At 42.5% G+C, this 18,271-nt stretch overlaps 1 protein-coding gene across 5 annotated transcripts in view; it reads left to right on the forward strand.

Moving 5' to 3' along the window:
* NFATC2 (nuclear factor of activated T cells 2) overlaps nt 1–18,271 on the forward strand; it is a 131,379-nt gene that overhangs the window by 43,667 nt on the left and 69,441 nt on the right. For all 5 annotated transcript variants that reach the window (XM_059733141.1, XM_059733142.1, XM_059733143.1 and 2 more), the window contains exons 4-5: nt 4,493–4,695; nt 7,892–8,064. In XM_059733141.1, coding sequence (XP_059589124.1) covers nt 4,493–4,695; nt 7,892–8,064 — 376 coding nt within the window. The remainder of the gene's footprint in view (nt 1–4,492; nt 4,696–7,891; nt 8,065–18,271) is intronic.

Below are 18,271 nucleotides of genomic sequence, written 5' to 3' on the forward strand. Positions count from 1 at the left end.
CGATAAACAGATGTGATGCTGAATGAATGAATGATCCTCGTTTATGGAGAGGTGAGTCAATGATTTTAATCACACCACAAATTTCCATCTTGTTTATAAAACCGAATTGCTGCAGTAAACCAAGCAAGAAAAGTCTCCTTGTTTGCTGAATGATGTTATTTGTTTATCTGCCAAAGTGCCTTGCATTTCTCCAGGTCACAGACCAGCCCATGTCTGGCTATGTTAATATTATAAGAATTATGCAAAAGTAAAGCTCTTTTTTTCTTCCTTTTTTTCACCTTTCAACTGAAAGAAGTAGGATCTTAAGCTCCCAAAATAGAGTATGGAAAGGTACACATCATGTCTGGCTTCTCTTTCCCCTTGTGGCAAATGTGACTCAAAGGAGTTGGTTTTTCTCCAGCCCAATCTGTATACAGTTTGGGGGAGTTTTATTGTGAATAGCTCACCTTTATAATACACAAAAATAGTCCCTGCCAGACCTTTCTATTCATAAATCATTCCCTGTTTTGACAGTCATTCTACAAAAATCCAGATAATTTTTACATTTTGTGTTTCTTTGAAAGAAGAGTGAAAACGAAGCGGGGGCAATTGCTTGGCCTTGGGAAATGAACCGACAGCCTCTTTTAGATGAAACACCAATTTAGCCTGAATGTTGAGTGCAGCATTTTGCCCTATTTTTGGACAGCTGAAGCATAGTGTACAGTTAACCATAAAGGAGACTCTGTGGGCTTCCTCTGAGCTAAATGAGCAACATGGACTTGCTAGTAAGGTTGATGATTTGTGCCTTAGGCAATTGATTGTTCCTAGGGAGGAGAAAATTGTTCCCACTAAACGTTTTGGTGAAATGGTCTGAGGTCATCACATTTTTACACGTTTCTTTCAGTGATTCCCTTCCCATTCTCTGTATTACCATGAAAGCAGAAGAGATCCTATTCCTTCATTGTGCACAAGCACCAACTAGCTGGCTGCACAGTGCAGCTTGATATGCATTTTATAACACTGCTTTGATTTTACAGTGGGATAATCAAATGCCCATAAAGTACCAAATAGTCTTCTAACTTTCTTAATCTAACCAATTAGATTACTGATGCAAACTACATTCTGTGAAGTAGCTGTCCTTTATACGTGTGTGTAAGATGTTACTACCCAACATTATTGGTACATTACCCAATATACATCTACAATGCAAATGTTAAGTCATCATTAAATAAATATTCAGTGGATACCTTTCTGATTATTTTCACTAAGAAACTCCAGCCACAGCTCAGGTTGCAGCTTATTTTGGGAATTTATTCTGTATGTGATTATAACTTGTATTTTAAATGATTTTAAGAGCATTCTACATTAAATACACCGTGCACATAGCTGATTCAACCATTTATGCTATGTCTGTCTTTCATTTCTCTTTCTGTTTAATTGCATTTGCTAGTTAGAGCCCCTTCTTTTGCAGTAGTCATGGATTTGCTCTGTAGAACTTCATTTGCTACAAATCTTATAATATGATTTACTGGTTGTTTTGCTGCTTCCTGGTCTTCTACCTATATTCTAGGATTTATTCTGACCAGATAGAAAGGAGAAACTTGAATGCTGCTTTGTTGTCACTACAGTAACGGTTTCTTTCCTTAGTTTCTACTAGAGATCTTATTTGGGCTGTTTGGCCCTAATGAACCATGGAGTCTGTATGGAAATGTCAGTGTATGATTCTTAATAATAAATATACTAAGAGCGTGTAAGAAGTTCTTTCATCTTCTTCTGTCCTTCTTTACAATATGGTGCTTTTTCATATAATAGATTTTCTTAACAGGACAAAAACCCCTCAGACTTTGAATGTAAAACATTTAAGATGAAGTTCAGTATGACCCTCCAAGGAATTAGTTGGCTGGATATGCGCAGACAGATGGGGAGTGATCCATAAACTCGCGTCTGTTCCATGTAGAGCTGTAGCACAGTCAGTTTAATCTGTCCTTTCCATCCTCTCTCTCTCTCTCTCTCTCCATACATTCCTAAAGCTCTTAAGTACAGCCATCATATTTTTCAGTTTCCTGGCAAAGCACCTTCTTTAATGCCATCCCCCTGACTTGAAGCATTATTCTGTTCCTTCACATCACTCTCCAGACCTACTACTTGTACAAACATCCCTTTGCTGATATCCCTGTTAACCATGCTTCCAAGCCACCTTCCATCTGAACTGTTGTCTTATGTATTGCACTGACATTGTCAGGGCTTGATTCAGTAACTCTCACTTAAGTCCTTACTCCCTGGGACTTTAGTCCCATTGAAGGTAATGACACTTTTCAGCGAGCAAAGGCTTCTTTATTGGACCCTTGGGTTGTAAAGTCTTTGGGGCATAGACACTGTATTTATATGCTCTGCAAATATATGCTATGTGAAGAATAATGGATCAGAGGACCGTGAGTGTTGCTTTACATTTACCATCTTGAAGGAAAATTGCCAGCAATGCATTGATGCTGCATGTGGTCTCTTTCCAGGGGGGAATTAATCCTTCTATGCAAAGATACCTCCTGCTGACTGGTGAAAAGAAGAAAAAAGATTTTGGCCATGAATACTACTAGCTTAATGTTTCTTTTCTCTGATCTTCCAGTACTGTTTGCTTTGTATGGCTTCATCAAGGTTTTGTATGCGGACAGAGTAATTGAAAACAAATTTAGCATGTCTCAGACCATAAAGTTCCCTTTCAGCTAGATCACTGGCTATGCGGTAGATAGATGTCTGTTTTTAATTTTCAGTTATGTGAGAAATTTAGAATGGTTTGCTTCGTAATTTTGAATGTTAATAGAGAAAGAGATATTTCCTGGTCCCTGGCCTAAAGAGAAATTCTAGCTCTATTTTGCTTCTCCCTTAGTAAATACTCTTCAAAAACCTGTTGTCATTTATTATTATATTATTTAATTTGTTTTACCATAGTGCCTAGGAGCCCCACTCCTGAAAAGGGTTCCCTCTGTGCTTGGAGCTGTACAAACACTAAACAAAAAGCGTCATCTTGCCCTTGGAGCTTGCAATCTAAGTATAAGAAAAGGTGCAGTAGATTGAGACAGTTGGGAGAATAAGAGGATGCCATGAGACCATATTATTTAGTCAGCGTGATAGATGATGGTCTGAGCACACCTGCAGCCTATCAGTTGTCAGGATAATTATTTGTGAGCCAGAAAAGAAGGTTTTTGAAGGGGTGTAACATGCTTTGCAGATGGTAATGGGAAGGTCCTCCCAAGTGTGAGGATCAGCATGGAAGAAGGTAGGAAGACGTACAATTGACAATTTAACAAGTGGATGAGTAGAAGTCAGTACCTCTGTAGTGAATGAGAGATGACATCTGGCTAGAGAAAGGCTGCATAGGGCCTTGAACATGAAGATAAATAGCTTCTAGCTGATGTGGTAGAGAAAGGGGAGCCAGTGGAGAAATCAAAATGTGAGTGAAGAAGTCAAGGTGACAGAGTGACGGATAATAATGGTAGGTTTGCAGTAGTATTCTGGATAGATGAGAGCAGGGCAAGACTGTATTTGCCGAGGTTGGAAAAAGGATGTTGTAGTAATCGTTAATTCCTGATGTGTTTACTATTAGTATGACTTAGAAAACTAAGGGCATGCTTCTTCTCTCAAAAACACATGTGCATTGACGAGGTGCTTCCTGTTTGGAAAATAAATCTTCATTTTTTACTATAGTTACAGTAGGAGTCATAAGCCGAGTCACAGCAGAAGCATCATAATGGATGTTAGGTTAGACATAAATTAGATGCAAGTTTACAAGCTGATATGGCAGCTTAAAGGGCCGATATATAAGCCTGATCCAAAGCCTATGTAAATCAATGGGCGTTTTCTATTCATTTCAGTAAACTTTAGAATGGACCAACACACAGACATATCATCAAAGGTTATAAAAGCATCTCCTCTTTCTGGCTGGGGTGCAACCAGAAGAAAGTATATACATATATTTTTTCTATTCTTTTGGTATTTCCGGCCTAATTTAAAGCAGGAAGTAGTGTCCAAGACTACAGGTGCAGGAGTCAGAGTTTGACAAGGTTTTGGAACTGTTTTTTGATTAATGACATTAAACCTTTGAACCTTATTTTGAAGTTCCTGACTGCAAATGAAGTGAACAAGCTTCTGCTTATCCTGGCCTGGTGGATTTATTAATCCATTTGGGGAACAAAAATCATTTAAGACAACAGAAGTCCATATTTGGCACTTTGCCTTTCTGGATGAACTAAAGCATTTAGTCTTTTTAGGAATAAGTTAGAGTGAGGAAGCTTTAGGATTTTAGGGTGGTGAACAAATATTATTAGTACATGTTTGTTAGTTATGTTCCATGTATCGTAAGGACTCCAGATAGCAGTGCTAGGGAGTGTATAGCTTTTTGAAGAGTTGGAATATGACTACTTTTAGTATTATGCATTTGTTCCGTTATCTATTTATTGCTTATATACTGAGGATATTGCAAACACAGTTTGTAATAATAGATTTTATTTCTTGCTAGCTTCATGGTTACATGGAGAATAAGCCCCTGGGTCTCCAGATCTTCATTGGGACAGCGGATGAACGGATACTTAAACCTCATGCTTTCTATCAAGTCCATCGCATTACTGGGAAAACGGTCACCACTACCAGCTATGAGAAAATCATTGGCAACACCAAAGTTCTTGAGATCCCTTTGGAGCCCAAAAACAACATGAAAGCAACGTAAGTATGCTATTGCAGCAATATCCTTTTCTTAGCAGTGTTAAGGCAGGTTGCATGGAAAATCCCCCCCTCTTTTTGGAAAAAATGTATCTATTACCTGCTCTGGGAAGAGTTTTTAGATTTTCAGGTATAAAATGTAATTGATGCCATTTTAAGACTCCTTTTACAACGTCAGGGAGGCATAAATGCATTGGTGTGTATGCGACTTGAGTCCTGAGTCATTGCTATAGAGTAGTGATTCTGAACCAGGATGTCACAGCACCCTGAGGTGTGGAAAGATCCTTTTAAGGGCGCTGTGGTGTGCCGCACAGCATTAGCACCGGCAAGTGTTCAGATTCACACATGAGTCACAATATAAACTCAGAGATATCAAATAGAAATCTATAGTATCAAGGGTGTAGGCAGTGGGGTCCCGCAGGGCTCGGTCCTTGGACCGATACTCTTCAATGTCTTCATTAGCGACTTGGACGAGGGAGTGAAGTGTATTCTGTCCAAATTTGTGGATGACACAAAACTGTGGGGAGAAGTGGACACGCCGGAAGGCAGGGAACAACTACAGGCAGACCTGGACAGGTTGGACATATGGGCGGAAAACAACAGAATGCAATTCAACAAGGAGAAATGCAAAGTGCTGCACCTAGGGAGGAAAAATGTCCAGCATACCTACTGCCTAGGGAATGACCTGCTTGGAGGCACAGAAGCGGAAAGGGATCTTGGAGTCCTAGTGGACTCCAAGATGAACATGAGTCGTCAGTGTAACGAAGTTATCAGAAAAGCTAATGGCACTTTATCGTGCATCAGCAGATGCATGACGAACAAATCCAAGGAGGTGATACTTCCCCTCTATCGGGCGCTGGTCAGACCGCAGTTGGAGTACTGTGTGCAATTTTGGGCGCCGCACTTCAAGAGGGATGTGGATAACCTGGAGAGGGTCCAGAGAAGGGCCACTCGTATGGTTAAGGGCTTGCAGGCCAAGCCCTACGAGGAAAGACTAGGGCACCTGGACCTCTTCAGCCTCCACAAGAGAAGGTTGAGAGGTGACCTTGTGGCTGCCTATAAGTTCATCATGGGGGCACAGAAGGGAATTGGTGAGGTTTTATTCACCAAGGCGCCCCTGGGGGTTACAAGAAATAATGGCCACAAGCTAGCAGAGAGCAGATTTAGACTGGACATTAGGAAGAACTTCTTCACAGTTCGAGTGGCCAAGGTCTGGAACGGGCTCCCAAGAGAGGTGGTGCTCTCCCCTACCCTGGGGGTCTTCAAGAGGAGGTTAGATAGGCATCTAGCTGGGGTCATCTAAACCCAGCACTCTTTCCTGCTTATGCAAGGGGTCGGACTCGATGATCTATTGAGGTCCCTTCCGACCCTAACATCTATGAATCTATGAAAATATTCTGACCTATTGTGGTCTTTCTGAGTTCTTTGCAACAAAAGAATTGCTCTATTATTTTTCTGTAGTCAACCCCCCCCCCCCCCCCAATCCCCCCGAATATAAGCTTAGAGCTGGCATTTTCATAGGTGCACCTTGAGTCTAATAAGGGTTGTCTGAGTCTAAAAAGGTTGAGAACCACTGCACTAGAGAGAAGGGACCATGGAAACCCTACAGGAATTAACCGTGGTATGAAATGGAAAAGATATACATCATCTTGGCAAGTTGGGGAGGGTCATGAACTATGTTGAACAGGTTAGGAGCCACAAACTTTAACATTTCATCTTGACATGTGGTGATAACTTGGCTCAAGCAAGCCAAAATCTCTTTCTTTCAAGGGTAGCTTTTAGAATCCAGAGTCTTGTTAACATTGCTGATACTAACCACCTCTAGCTTCTATAAAGCACCTTTCAATAGTAGATAGCAAACCTCTTTGCAAATGGGTTTGATATCACCATACCCAGATCCAGAAGATGATGCAGGTAGATAAAAATGACTTGCCAAGCTCACTCTGCAGGCCAGTGGCAGAGGTCCCAAATCTCCCACATCCCAGTCCACTGCTCTACCTGCTGGGTCATTAGATGTCTCATATTTGCAACATGCAAATGAAGGAAGAGAAGAATATGCCTGGTTAAATCTTCTCACTAGTTTTCAGTTGTTTCTTCCAGTTTGATCAAGTCAGATGGATTAAAAGTGCACAGATCTTAAATTTCATCTTGAATATCATCCAAACAGCATTTGGGATGTTTTTTATTTACAGGAAAGAAATGTCCACTTTTTAAGCAGATACTGGTAAAGTTAGCAGTGGCCCTTTTTTAAAAAACAAGAAAACTCTGAACCTCATCATAAAGTCCACATGATTCTTTGCATGTTGTTTTCCAAAGCAGATGCTTCATGGCTCCTATCTTTCTCCAAGTAAATAAATACTGGTCCACATCCCCAGCTTGAAGCAACCTGGAATAAAAAAACACATGACTGATACATGACCCAAGAATAATAAACCACTCTGCAAGTACAGCAGCAAAACGGAGGTTTTGTAGGAAACATTTCAGGGGGATGTTAACTCCAGTAGTACTTGCATTTACAACTGGGATTAAAATATCATGTATGGGCTTTTTAATAACGGTGCTTACTGAAGTATTTCCTGAGGGTCTCAAATACTTTGCAAATGTTAACTGGCCAGTCATCACAGCAGCTTTAAAGTGTGATCACTTGGTTACTTAGGGCTGCATTTGTCTTGTTCACACAGTGAGTCATTGTCAAAGCTAGAATTGGAGTCCTGATGCTCAGCCCTAGAGTCAAAAAATTAAAGCAGGAGTATATTTGGTCCCCTAGTTTGGAGTTTAAGTTTTATCCTTGTACACATTTTCAGGAAATGTTCATACCTTTGTGGGCCTAGTTGATAGGCTCCATGTACAATCTGCCTATGTAATGACAGTGACCACGCTTTATACAGTACCTGAGTGTTACAGTTGCGTGCACAACTGACTAATTAGGTGTGTAACGAGTTTTATGGAAATGCAGTAACTGACATTCTCCTTGCAATTCCAGTCACAGATCAGGTGCAGAACTGACTACCCATGTTGCCATTTCAACTGTGACACCTCAATCCAAAATAGAAATTAAGAATTCAGGGCTCCTCTTAATTAGGCCTAATTGCTGATACAGAATGACTTACCCCTCTCGCCTTTCACCCATTTCCAACCCCTATGAGAGCAAGAAACATTAAAACAAGCATGCACAACAAGGCTTCCCTTTCTTTGCCAGCATTGACTGCGCGGGGATTTTGAAGCTGAGGAACGCCGACATCGAATTGCGGAAGGGAGAGACGGACATCGGCAGGAAGAACACCCGGGTGCGGCTCGTCTTCCGCGTGCACATCCCCGAAGCCAGCGGAAGAATTGTGTCCTTGCAAGCGGCGTCTAATCCCATTGAATGCTGTAAGTCTCTCACTTGATTCTCTTATGCTTCTGCCCCACATTTATGTTCCCATCCTCGCAATCCAAATTAAAGTAGAGCAGTGGTTCTCAACCAAGGTGTTGTGGCAGTGACTACCAGAGTACTTCACAAAAATGAATTAAGCCTCACCTTGCCATTTTGAGGTAGGTGCTGTGAGAGGTGTTATGGTTTGGGTGTAACCATTATCCCTCATCTAAGACAGTTGTAGGAAACTGGTAAGCTTCTTCAGGGAACCAGCCAGAATAACGGCCTCTGCGCCAAACATAGGGACATGCCACCGCTTAAAGCAGAGGCACAATTGGGTAGAGGAGTTTTGCTGGCCATTGTTTTGTGGAAGTTTGTGCGTCTGTGAAAGGGAGGCAAAAGGAGCAAAGAAGGTGCCAGAGGGAACCCAGGGCACATCCTGAAAAAGCACTGGAATCATGCCCCGGAGATAAGCCTGGAGAAAGCTTTTGGGACTGAGAACTGGCTGAGAAGGGCTTGAAGTTATGAGCAAAAATAGTCTCTTTCTGCTTGATACCTACTTTGTTCAGGGAAACAGGATTTTTTGTACGTTCTGTATAAACAAGATTGCATTTGGGAAGGACCCGACTCCCACAATTTCTCCTTCTAAAACAACAACCCATAACAGCTAGAATTTGGCTAACTCCTGGGGTCAAAAAGGGGTTACAGTATTATATTCACTTTACCCAGGGGTAAAAGGAGCACTGAGTAGTTCAGTGACTTGCCCCAGGGTCACACAGCAAGTCAGTGGCTGAGCGTGGAACTGAGCATAATTACTCAATCTCCACGTGTCCTTCTTGAAAAGCAAATGCTTATTTCGGAAAAGAGACCAGCCTGAATTTTCTAAAAGTCATCGCGCACTATCAACATGACTGCAGGACTAAATCATGTCACTGGCTATTTGTCTGTACTATTGTTTAGTTTGCACGTCTAATTTGTCTGTGCAATTAGAGTTGTCACAATTGGTACACATATGGTGCTTTGAAAATGTTGGCCTGTTTAACTTGGCTAACTGTTTATTCTGGTGACGTGATAATGTTTTGCAAGTTTGGGATACATGCAAGCACCAGGCAGAAAGAGGTTGATTTGGGTGACTTATTGTTAGGCCTACTGGAATTAAATCCAAGAAATGAAACATTTCAAAATGAAGAGCAGAAAATTAGGTTGTATTGGAGAAGTGTGTTGTGTAAAAAGGGGAGAGGAAGTTGGGATACTGGATGAGGTACTGGAGCATTTGATGGACCTATCCTGTCTTCACTGGCTTTGTGCCACTTTTGAGGCTCCTACCAAATACATAAGCTTCACCCTTCTACACTCATTTTTAGGCTTCGTGTGTACAGTGGGAGCAGGTGGACTGGGCTGCTTTTTCTGTGAGAGCCATGGGAATGGCATGGAGCCAATGTAGGCACATCCTACAGGGGTGGACCCGCCGATATGGAGTAACAAATCTTTTCTGTTTCTAATGTATTTTATTTTTAATGAGCGGTGTTTACAAATTTTAGTGCCAACCGCTAATCACAGCTTAGTTCTGGGAAACCCAGCAGCAGCAACACCGTTTAAATTATGCCTCATATGATAAGCCTAGCTCTTTGTCTCATGGACTCCAGAAATGTCATTTTTTCCCCCTCTAACCATGACTGATAAATTCACATTGCTCAGCCAACCTCGCCAGATCATCATTCCTGCTGTTGCAGGAAAGGGCAGTTGGGGGTCACAGCCACATCCCATCCCTCTTCCATCTCCTGTATCCATATGTTTTCACAGGTCTGCTATTTATTTTTTCCTTTACCCCTTGGGCATCCTTGTCCATGATAAAGCCTCTTGTAAGATCTATCCTATCCAGCAGCAGTTTATATTGTCCCTTAGGGGAAGCATCACTAAGTAGCTGCTGTAAGTCAACTGGTCAGTGGTCACTCGTGCTGCCAAATGTGGCTCCCCAGAGATTGTTGTTGCTACAAACTAGACTTTGCCTTAGCAGAAGCTGCTCTTGGTTAGGAACTCCCCTTGGTGTCAGCAGTTCATTAGCTGCAGTGAAGAGAGAACTGCAAAGTATCCACTTTTCATGGGACAGTCTGATTCTGCCTCATCGCTGTCAGAGTTGGCTTTCTATGCTTTTAGGGGTGGTTTCTGGAGCTCAAAAAATCATCTGGTACAAGTTCATCCCAAGGCAGGTATGCAGGATGAAGGAAAGAGGGGCCGCTGTGCACTGTATGAAATGGTCAAGTCTGTCTCCCAAAGGAGCTTTTATCCAGCTATGTCTGCACGTTCGGCAGCTAGATGTTCTTTTGGCCACTAATTTGGTTCCCGAGTTGATGATGAAGTAAAGACAAGGTTCTTTGGGTAAATGTGATATCTTTTGTTAGACCAACTAAATAGACTGACTATTTAGTTGGTCTAATAAAAGATATCACATTTACCCAACGAACTGTGTCTGCCTGATGAAGTCAAGGCACTTTAAACCACTCCTGTAACTGTAGCAACAGGTTAATATTTGCTCAGGGTGTAAGACCATTCCCTTGTGGGCTTGGCATCTGTGGGCATTTTAGATCAGGCTAGAAAAAGTCCTCCCCTTGCATTGAGGGAAACATCCAACAAAGGTTGTACTACCTCTCTGTAGAGGTCATAGCCAGCAGACCCCACAGTACTGCCTTCAGCTGGTCTTGCCCCTAAATGGCACACCTCATGCAGTTACTTGCAATCATGTGTGCACGAACCTAGGAGTCAAAGACACAACAGGTTAGCTTGACATCCTACTGGTTATCTCTGTATTGCATGTGTAGTTATGAAAGGACCATGCACAAATTAGTCTAGTATTTAAAATTACCCACATCTATACGCACCTTGTTGAATCAGGCCTTCGCTGTACAGTATGTCCCAAATGTTGTGTGCACACAGGGATCTCTTACTCCAGACAGGCACAGCTCTGCACTGGGATGACACAACGCCAATTAATTACTCCAGTGGTCTGTAAGGTACACAGTTGGGAATGTGCCAGCTATCTCAGAGGGTTTCTAGAGGTGACTTGGACAAGTAAATGCAATTATTGTGTTTCTTGACACAATCACTCTGGACCTTGTTGCTATTAAGGGTTACAGCTTGGGACAGTAGTTTTACCCTTCCTGCTCCACTCATTCGTTAGAAAAAATCTGGCCTTTGGTTCTGAAAATCTGAACCCTAATTTCTTTGAAGCCAAAATATAGCGCGCTATCGGGGTATCTCTGGATGCGGAGCTACTGTCAGACGTGGCTAAACTCCTGCATTGACAATGGATTATTCCTCTAATCTTACTTCTCTCCACTTTTGGCTCCTTATAAATGATCCATGAATAGATTTTGATCTTTCTGGATTTGTCTAGTATTGAAGAATTGATCAAATGATTTCTACGAAGCTACTTGGGCCTGTTCACTCCCACTGCCCCTTTCACTGTCTGCTGAGGCTTATTTTTGGCCTTATGCTTGGCAGGCATTTGGATATCAGAGTCACGCTGTATTGTTTCTGCTCCTTGCTTGAAACTTGTGCAAAGGAGGAAAGGGAAGGCTATTGGAGAGCTTTCAAAGCAGCCACTTTGTGCACTTATGGTGCTGACACATTTGCATTTTGCTTTCCTCCAAGATTCTTGCAAACAAAAAGAAAAACCTTCTCAGATGAGCATTCATGGGAAATGAATGTGAGCGTTGTGAACACTGTTCAGGCTGTCACAGTTTTTGTTTTAATGCCTTCTTGTTAATGCTTGTTTGAAGCATCTCAGGGATCTTGCATTATACAATGCATGTGTACTGCCATTAAGCTGTTGTTATAAACTCTTTACATTGTAAAAGGTTGCAGTTGGCCAAAGAGAAGAAAGAGAGATTCTGAAACCTGGTCTTATAAAAGATATTCCAAGGTGGTTTAAAAAAAAAATCTTTCAGTAAAGTACAGACTGTCCATCTGAGGAATTTAGATGGTTTCTATTATTGACGGAGTATTTTGTTCCACTAAATTGGGTCAAATATCTTGTTTCCTTTTAATCAATTTCCCTGGAAGTTTCCTTTATATTTCTCTTCTTCTAGTAGATTTTTCCCATAAAATTAGATGTTTTGAGTTGATGATATGTGACACATTAATCACTATGAAGGAAAGAGCCAGTCATTTTAAAGAATGTTGTCGTCTTGGCATATCATTTATTGCTTTTCCTCAGCCGTGAATCCGACCTGATCAGACTACAGTGGAAGGCTAAAGAGGAGTTAGTTGTTGCGATTTAAAAGCAGTTATGAATGATCTGGTGACAGCTGGAAGATTACCCAGCTTGCCCTTTAAGCAGTATGAGTATGAAGAAGACTGCCAATTTCGTCACTTAAATTTGAAAAAAAGCTTAACATTTTTTGCATTTTGCTTTGATTCTAAGAATGTTTTTCTAACCCAAATTTCAAAGACGGGGTTTTTTTGTAGGGTTTTTGCTCAGAAAATAATAGGATATTTTTTAAAAGGGAAATTTTGAAATTCCATGCCAATGAAGTTCAATGTTTGCCTCTCGCTGGGCATGTCTGCATGTGCATTAATGTGCTGTAATTACTGCTTATGAAGTTTAGTACCTGTAATAACTTAATGCGTGGTAATCAGTGCTACCGCACAATAGCACCGGCACATGTCTTTTAAGTGACACTAATGCGCAGTAAACTAATTCTACTGTGCATTAGGGCATTTGCATGGCTTTCGCTGTGACACGCTAACGCTCAGTAGAATTAGGCTGTTGCGCTTTTAGCGTCTCACGTAGATGCACCCACTGTGAAACCACCATTTTCTGTAAATCTAGGCAATGATTGTTCCAGAGTGACACCAGAATGGCTGACGTCAATTGGATTTGGGTGTGAAAAACACAGGATAATGTAGGTTGGCTGTTTGCAGGCTAGAAGTCCTGTTGTGAAAGTAAAATTCAGTTTGCTCTTTGCCATCACAATGCTGCTGTTAAGGAAACAAACAGCCTATGCATTACACATGCCATGAGCTTCTGCCCAAAGTTTACTCCCAGGAGATCTCTTCCATGAAGGATTAAAGGGAAATGCTGTGCCTACCCACAGAGGCGGTCTGCAGAGAAGTGAACTGAGGCCATGGTTTTCCTGTCATTAATCACGTGCTAGGTTGGTGAGCTGGCTGCGCTCTGTAGAAAGTATCACACTTATCTGACTTCATGGCCATTAATGCTTGTTACCCTGTCTTCCCAAGGGTATCCTTTAAGAAAATAATGTGCAAAGGAGAGGGCTTGAGCAAACCCTCTATTTTTTTGTGCATTATTTCTGTTCAAAAGGGTGCTGTGCAAAGTATTGCCTGAATTGCATTGGCAACAGTTGTATTCAGAACCCTTTGCACTCTCAAATGTGTAGGTGACTAGTGTTTCCCAGGTGGTTCTAACACGCGATTTAACCTGGCTATTGTCTAGCAGTGTGGGACTCCATGTGTACTCAGTTTTGCCAACCACAGGAGTTGGTGGGAGGATGTTAAGCCTCCAAGAATGTGGGCTTTTTGTTTTTCTTTGTGTGTTTGGTTGGTTGGGGTTTTTTGGCTTGTTTTTCAGTCAGTACAGTGCGTGTAAATCACATTTGCAAGCTTTTCTGTGTAACCCTGAGAGGTGGAAGCTTACGTCTTTAATTTTTTTCGATGAAGCGTGATCTTGTATAATTCCTCCACTTCTCAGGTATCCCATCCTTCCTACAGAAATTGTCTCCCAACCCTAGTTTCTTCCCCAGTCTGGGTCTTACAATACAGAGTTGCTTGCAGACATTAAAAAAAAAATTAAAAAATAGAGCTTTACATTAAACTTAGTGTACTCCTGTACCAAGCCCAGTGCATGCCCAGAAGATGCATTGCATTAGTTGGACCCAGCTCACTCAGCATCTGTATAGATCAGGCGCTTTCGTGGAGGGGTTTTTTGGCACTTTTATCTAATAGCTGATTGAATCAGATTCAGATTAAAGTGCCAAAAATCCCCACTGAAGCACCAGATCTGTATAGATGCTGAGAACCTGGGTCTAAGTAACGAACTGCTGCTTCTGGTAAAGCACGATTTTTGGTTTTGTCTCGTTTTCTTTTAACATCTGCAAGCAGCCCCAATCTTTGTATGCCTTTTCCTGCAGCCTTTGCAGTGCTGCTGTGATTGGGATTGGCCTCCTAAGAGATGTCTGTGTGTTGAATAAGTATTGGCTTCAGGAGCTCTGCTACTATCAGCCTTGCCTGAGTCAGGCAGCTTGTGATAAATAAATCTCTCTCTTTTTTTCCTGTGGCTTATTTTGGCTCATCCACACTTCACTCTGTTCTGCCACCCCCAGCCTGCATCTCAGTTGAGACTCCTATTGCTCCTAGTTTTTACTTTGGCTCTGATTTTTATGGGATGAAATCCTCAGTTAGCTAGCCCTGCTTGCTTTCTTCACATTTGGCACCGTTAGATGGAATGAACCAAGGAAACTTGGGAATACGGCCACTTGAATGGAGCATCTAATCAGGGCCTACTTGGAAGGGGGAGATAGAGCTGGTGGTAGGTGCTGGAGAAGGATGGTGTAGTTTAGGGGAACCCTGAAGTGTAGCTGAGTGCAGGGCTGTGAATGCAAGCTCTGGGTCACCTAATTTTTTTTTAAGTGTCTAGGTTTCTTCTCTGAGCTCAACAGGAATGAGTAACATTAAAGAAGCTGCTCCCAGCATTCCTTAGTTGCTTTAGCCTGCCAGGGGACTCTCCTCTGCTTTCCTCCCAGAAGACTGCTTGACCACAGAGAGGCCAGATTTTGTCTCCTGTGCTGAGCTTCTGTTCAAACCAGGTTGCTTCCTTTTATTATCCTCCCTCCAGCTCTGCCACTGTTTGCAGATATAGGGTTTTTCATTTGAGCAAGCACTCTTAACTCCTTTACTACAAACCACCCTGCCCTACCATGGTATCTCTCAGTGGACTGAATTCAAGCTTAACGAGCAGGTCTGAAGCCCCCCAGTGTTGTTTTTGGTACTTGCACACAGTTTGGAATTTAGGTCTAGAGATGCAAGCCCACGATCGTAGTATGGCTGAACTCCATCCAGGCAGCTGTACAATGTTCTAGGACTGCCCAGGTGCATGCAGCAGGATGGGTAAGGCCAGGAAATGTAGTCATAGAAAAACCATGACAAGCAGAAGCCATCTCACCTGTCAGGTCAGTGATTAGGGTACATGTCCGAAGAGTGGCAGACTTGGGCTGTAGCCCCAAATCTACTCAGAGGGGGTTTGAATCTGCTTATCGCCTGCTGCATCTCACCAGGACATGAGCTAGGTTTTACACAGAGTTCTCTCGTGCCCTTCTCTTGAAGCTGATCCAGCGTACCTTGCATTTGATAATTTCAGCCCCATTGGAAGGAGGGGTCCAGGCTAGAGCCCAGGCCCTTCTTGCTTCCAGCTAGGTATTAGGAATGTGTCAGAAGTTTTTTTTCACCATTTAAAGCACATTATTGCCATGACTTAACAGAAGTGCATGGTTTTACAGCACTTTAAATCTAAGTAAAGTGCTTTAAAATAACCGTTGTTAAATGAGATATTAAATTTGAAGTGCTGTATTTTATAGCACTTTAGCAACCTACAGGCCACATCTACATAAGATGCTGACTGCGCAGTCATCTAGTCCTTGTATAAACAAGGACTAAAAGACTGCAAAGTAACCTGCATTACTGCACGGGAGAGCTGACAAATGGCTTTTTGGTGAAGCTGACTGAGCAATAGCCCAAGACTACTGTACAGTAGCACTGTGTCTTGCTTTCTACCATGTGACTACTGCACAGTAGTCTTGGGCTACCGTGCAGTAGCATCTCACATAGATGTAGCCACAGTGATTTAAATAACTTCTGTACTCTGAAAAGTGCAGGGAGGCTCAGAGGACCCCCCCATCAAACACTGCACTTCTGTCATATTTAAGAGCGCTGTAATTTTATTGTGCTATAAAAAGTGCTCTAAATTACAGCACTGTAAAACGTGCGTGAAGCACTTCTGTACGCACCCCAACTCACCGAGCCACATGCCCTCTAGAGTGTACAATTTACTCCTGTCTATGCATCTTCTGCTCTTGGTTGCTCAGTAAACAAGCTTTAAGAGGAATGCTGTAGAGGGGTATATATCACTTTGGGCCTGGGCCAAATCACTTTGCTGGTAAGCAGAAAGTGCACAGGTTTGAATCCCCCTCTGGATAAAAAAGACCTAGACCCTCAGGTGTCCTGCTTCTCTGACCACAGGGCTAAAAGGAGGGACATGGCTTCAGCTTTGCCATCTTACTTCCAGTAGGTTCATGGGCAGAGCAAAAGAGAATCCCCAGACTCCACAGAAGTGCCAAAAACTGTAGTTATTTTGCATAAAACAAAATCAGACTTATCCCACTAACTCTGTCCCTGACCACTGTGCATGTGTGCAAAACTTTATGCACCTTGCTCCCTCTTTTTGCTTTCAGGTAGAGGGGAAAAACCAACACTTCTGATCTGAAAAACTCTCACCTTTTTGTTGGGCAATCAAAATGCAATCTAGAATCAGGTTGGAACTTACTACATACTTCAGGTAATGTGATTCATGATAGCAGGTCAACCTAAACCATCATGACCTTTGCAGGAGTTAGATTACAGCCATATAAATGAGCCCAGTTCAGCACTCTGGGAGATATTCTTTGGACTCTTTATCCAGACATTTTTTATGGATGAACCACCTGGGAATTATCAGCTGAACTAAAACAAGCCCCACAGATTCAGGCACTGAGATACTGTGGTGAGAAGGGAACTACAAAAAACGAGATAGAGCAGAATTAAAGTTCCCTAAATCTATAGCCTAGTGGTGAATTTGCAGTGAACTTGGGCCCAAATGCTAGCATGCTTATCATTGCGAGCAGTTCCAAAGGATGTGAGAACATCTGACTGAAGCAACGAAGCTATATTTATTTATCTATAGCATTTATATAAGTAGAATAGGGAGGATGCATGTTTATGCACACTGAATAGCGTTGCTGTTCCTCTGGTGTCGGTTGGATTGCTGCTATTCCATGGCAAGTCCACAAGCCTGTTTCTCCCCAGCAGGCAGATCAGGTTTAGTGCCTTTCTTTAGCTTACCTCTCTCCTGTCCACCTTGCATCTTTTTGCTCGCCCCCTTTGCATGCATAGCGAGAGAATACCCAGGCTGTTAGTCTCAACGAAGTTTACTCACAGGCAAAACAGGGCAATGGTTGGAAGTCTTCCAAGCCAGTGGAAAGAAGCATGACAGCTCAGCAAGACTAGAGCTGCTTATTCAAAGACCAGTGTTCAAGGAGAAAAGTTGAAGGGAAGAGGTGAAAGACTTTGGGGTGGGTGACAACAGAGGAATCAGTGATGATCTAAATTAATGGCTGATAGGGAGTAATTTGAGGTTCACCTACTTAAAATCCCACCCTGCTTTCCAGGCAGCCAACAACACTGTTTCCTTGGGGCATGATCAATGCAAGGTCAGTTCTCTTAAAAAAGGTTACTGATCCACTCATTAGTTCATGCTTCTTCATACAAGGAACCACCTGCTTTTCTACTGGTAGTTCACAAGGACTAAGCAAGGTGTGACTGGCTCTGGTAGCAAGTGGGGGTGGCAAGAGAGGAGGCAAGGTGCCTGGAGTTTGTACGTGTGCACAGCGGTCAGCCCCAACCCTAATACCTACGTACTACAAGTGCAGCTGTAATCCTCTTAGCACTGCTAGGCACCCCCCACAAAACCTTCACCAGGTACCCCCCCACAGAACATTTGCCAGCTGCTGCAGCTGGCATGTGTGTGAGATGCTATACAGCTGTTATTTAGTTAGTCCTATGAAGCTAAGTCCAGACAGTCAAGAAGCCTGAGGCTGAATCGATTCAGTCTTCTCAGGTTAGTCTAAGCTGAGTAGATTGAACTGATAAGTGAACAGACATTCACTTTTGTTTCTGGAAATGCAGCCACATGCCTGCAATGGCCAAGCCCAGAAGCTGGGGTGGGGGGTGGGCTAGAGCATGCCTTCCTGCTGGGCTGGAGCAAACAGGTTGGGCCAAGGCTAGCCCGCTTACCCTGTAAGGGGGGGTTGCAGGATAGGTGCAAAGCATCCTGGGATGCTGGGAGACTAATTAACTTGAATCTGGAGGGGCTCTGAGACAGAACTGCAATAAACTAATTTAACCTAAATAAGTTATGTCAGTTACTATATCCATCCAGGCTTATCTTAAACCGGT

The sequence above is a fragment of the Alligator mississippiensis genome, chromosome 9, assembly GCF_030867095.1.
Source record: "Alligator mississippiensis isolate rAllMis1 chromosome 9, rAllMis1, whole genome shotgun sequence".
Classification (NCBI taxonomy): domain Eukaryota; kingdom Metazoa; phylum Chordata; order Crocodylia; family Alligatoridae; genus Alligator; species Alligator mississippiensis.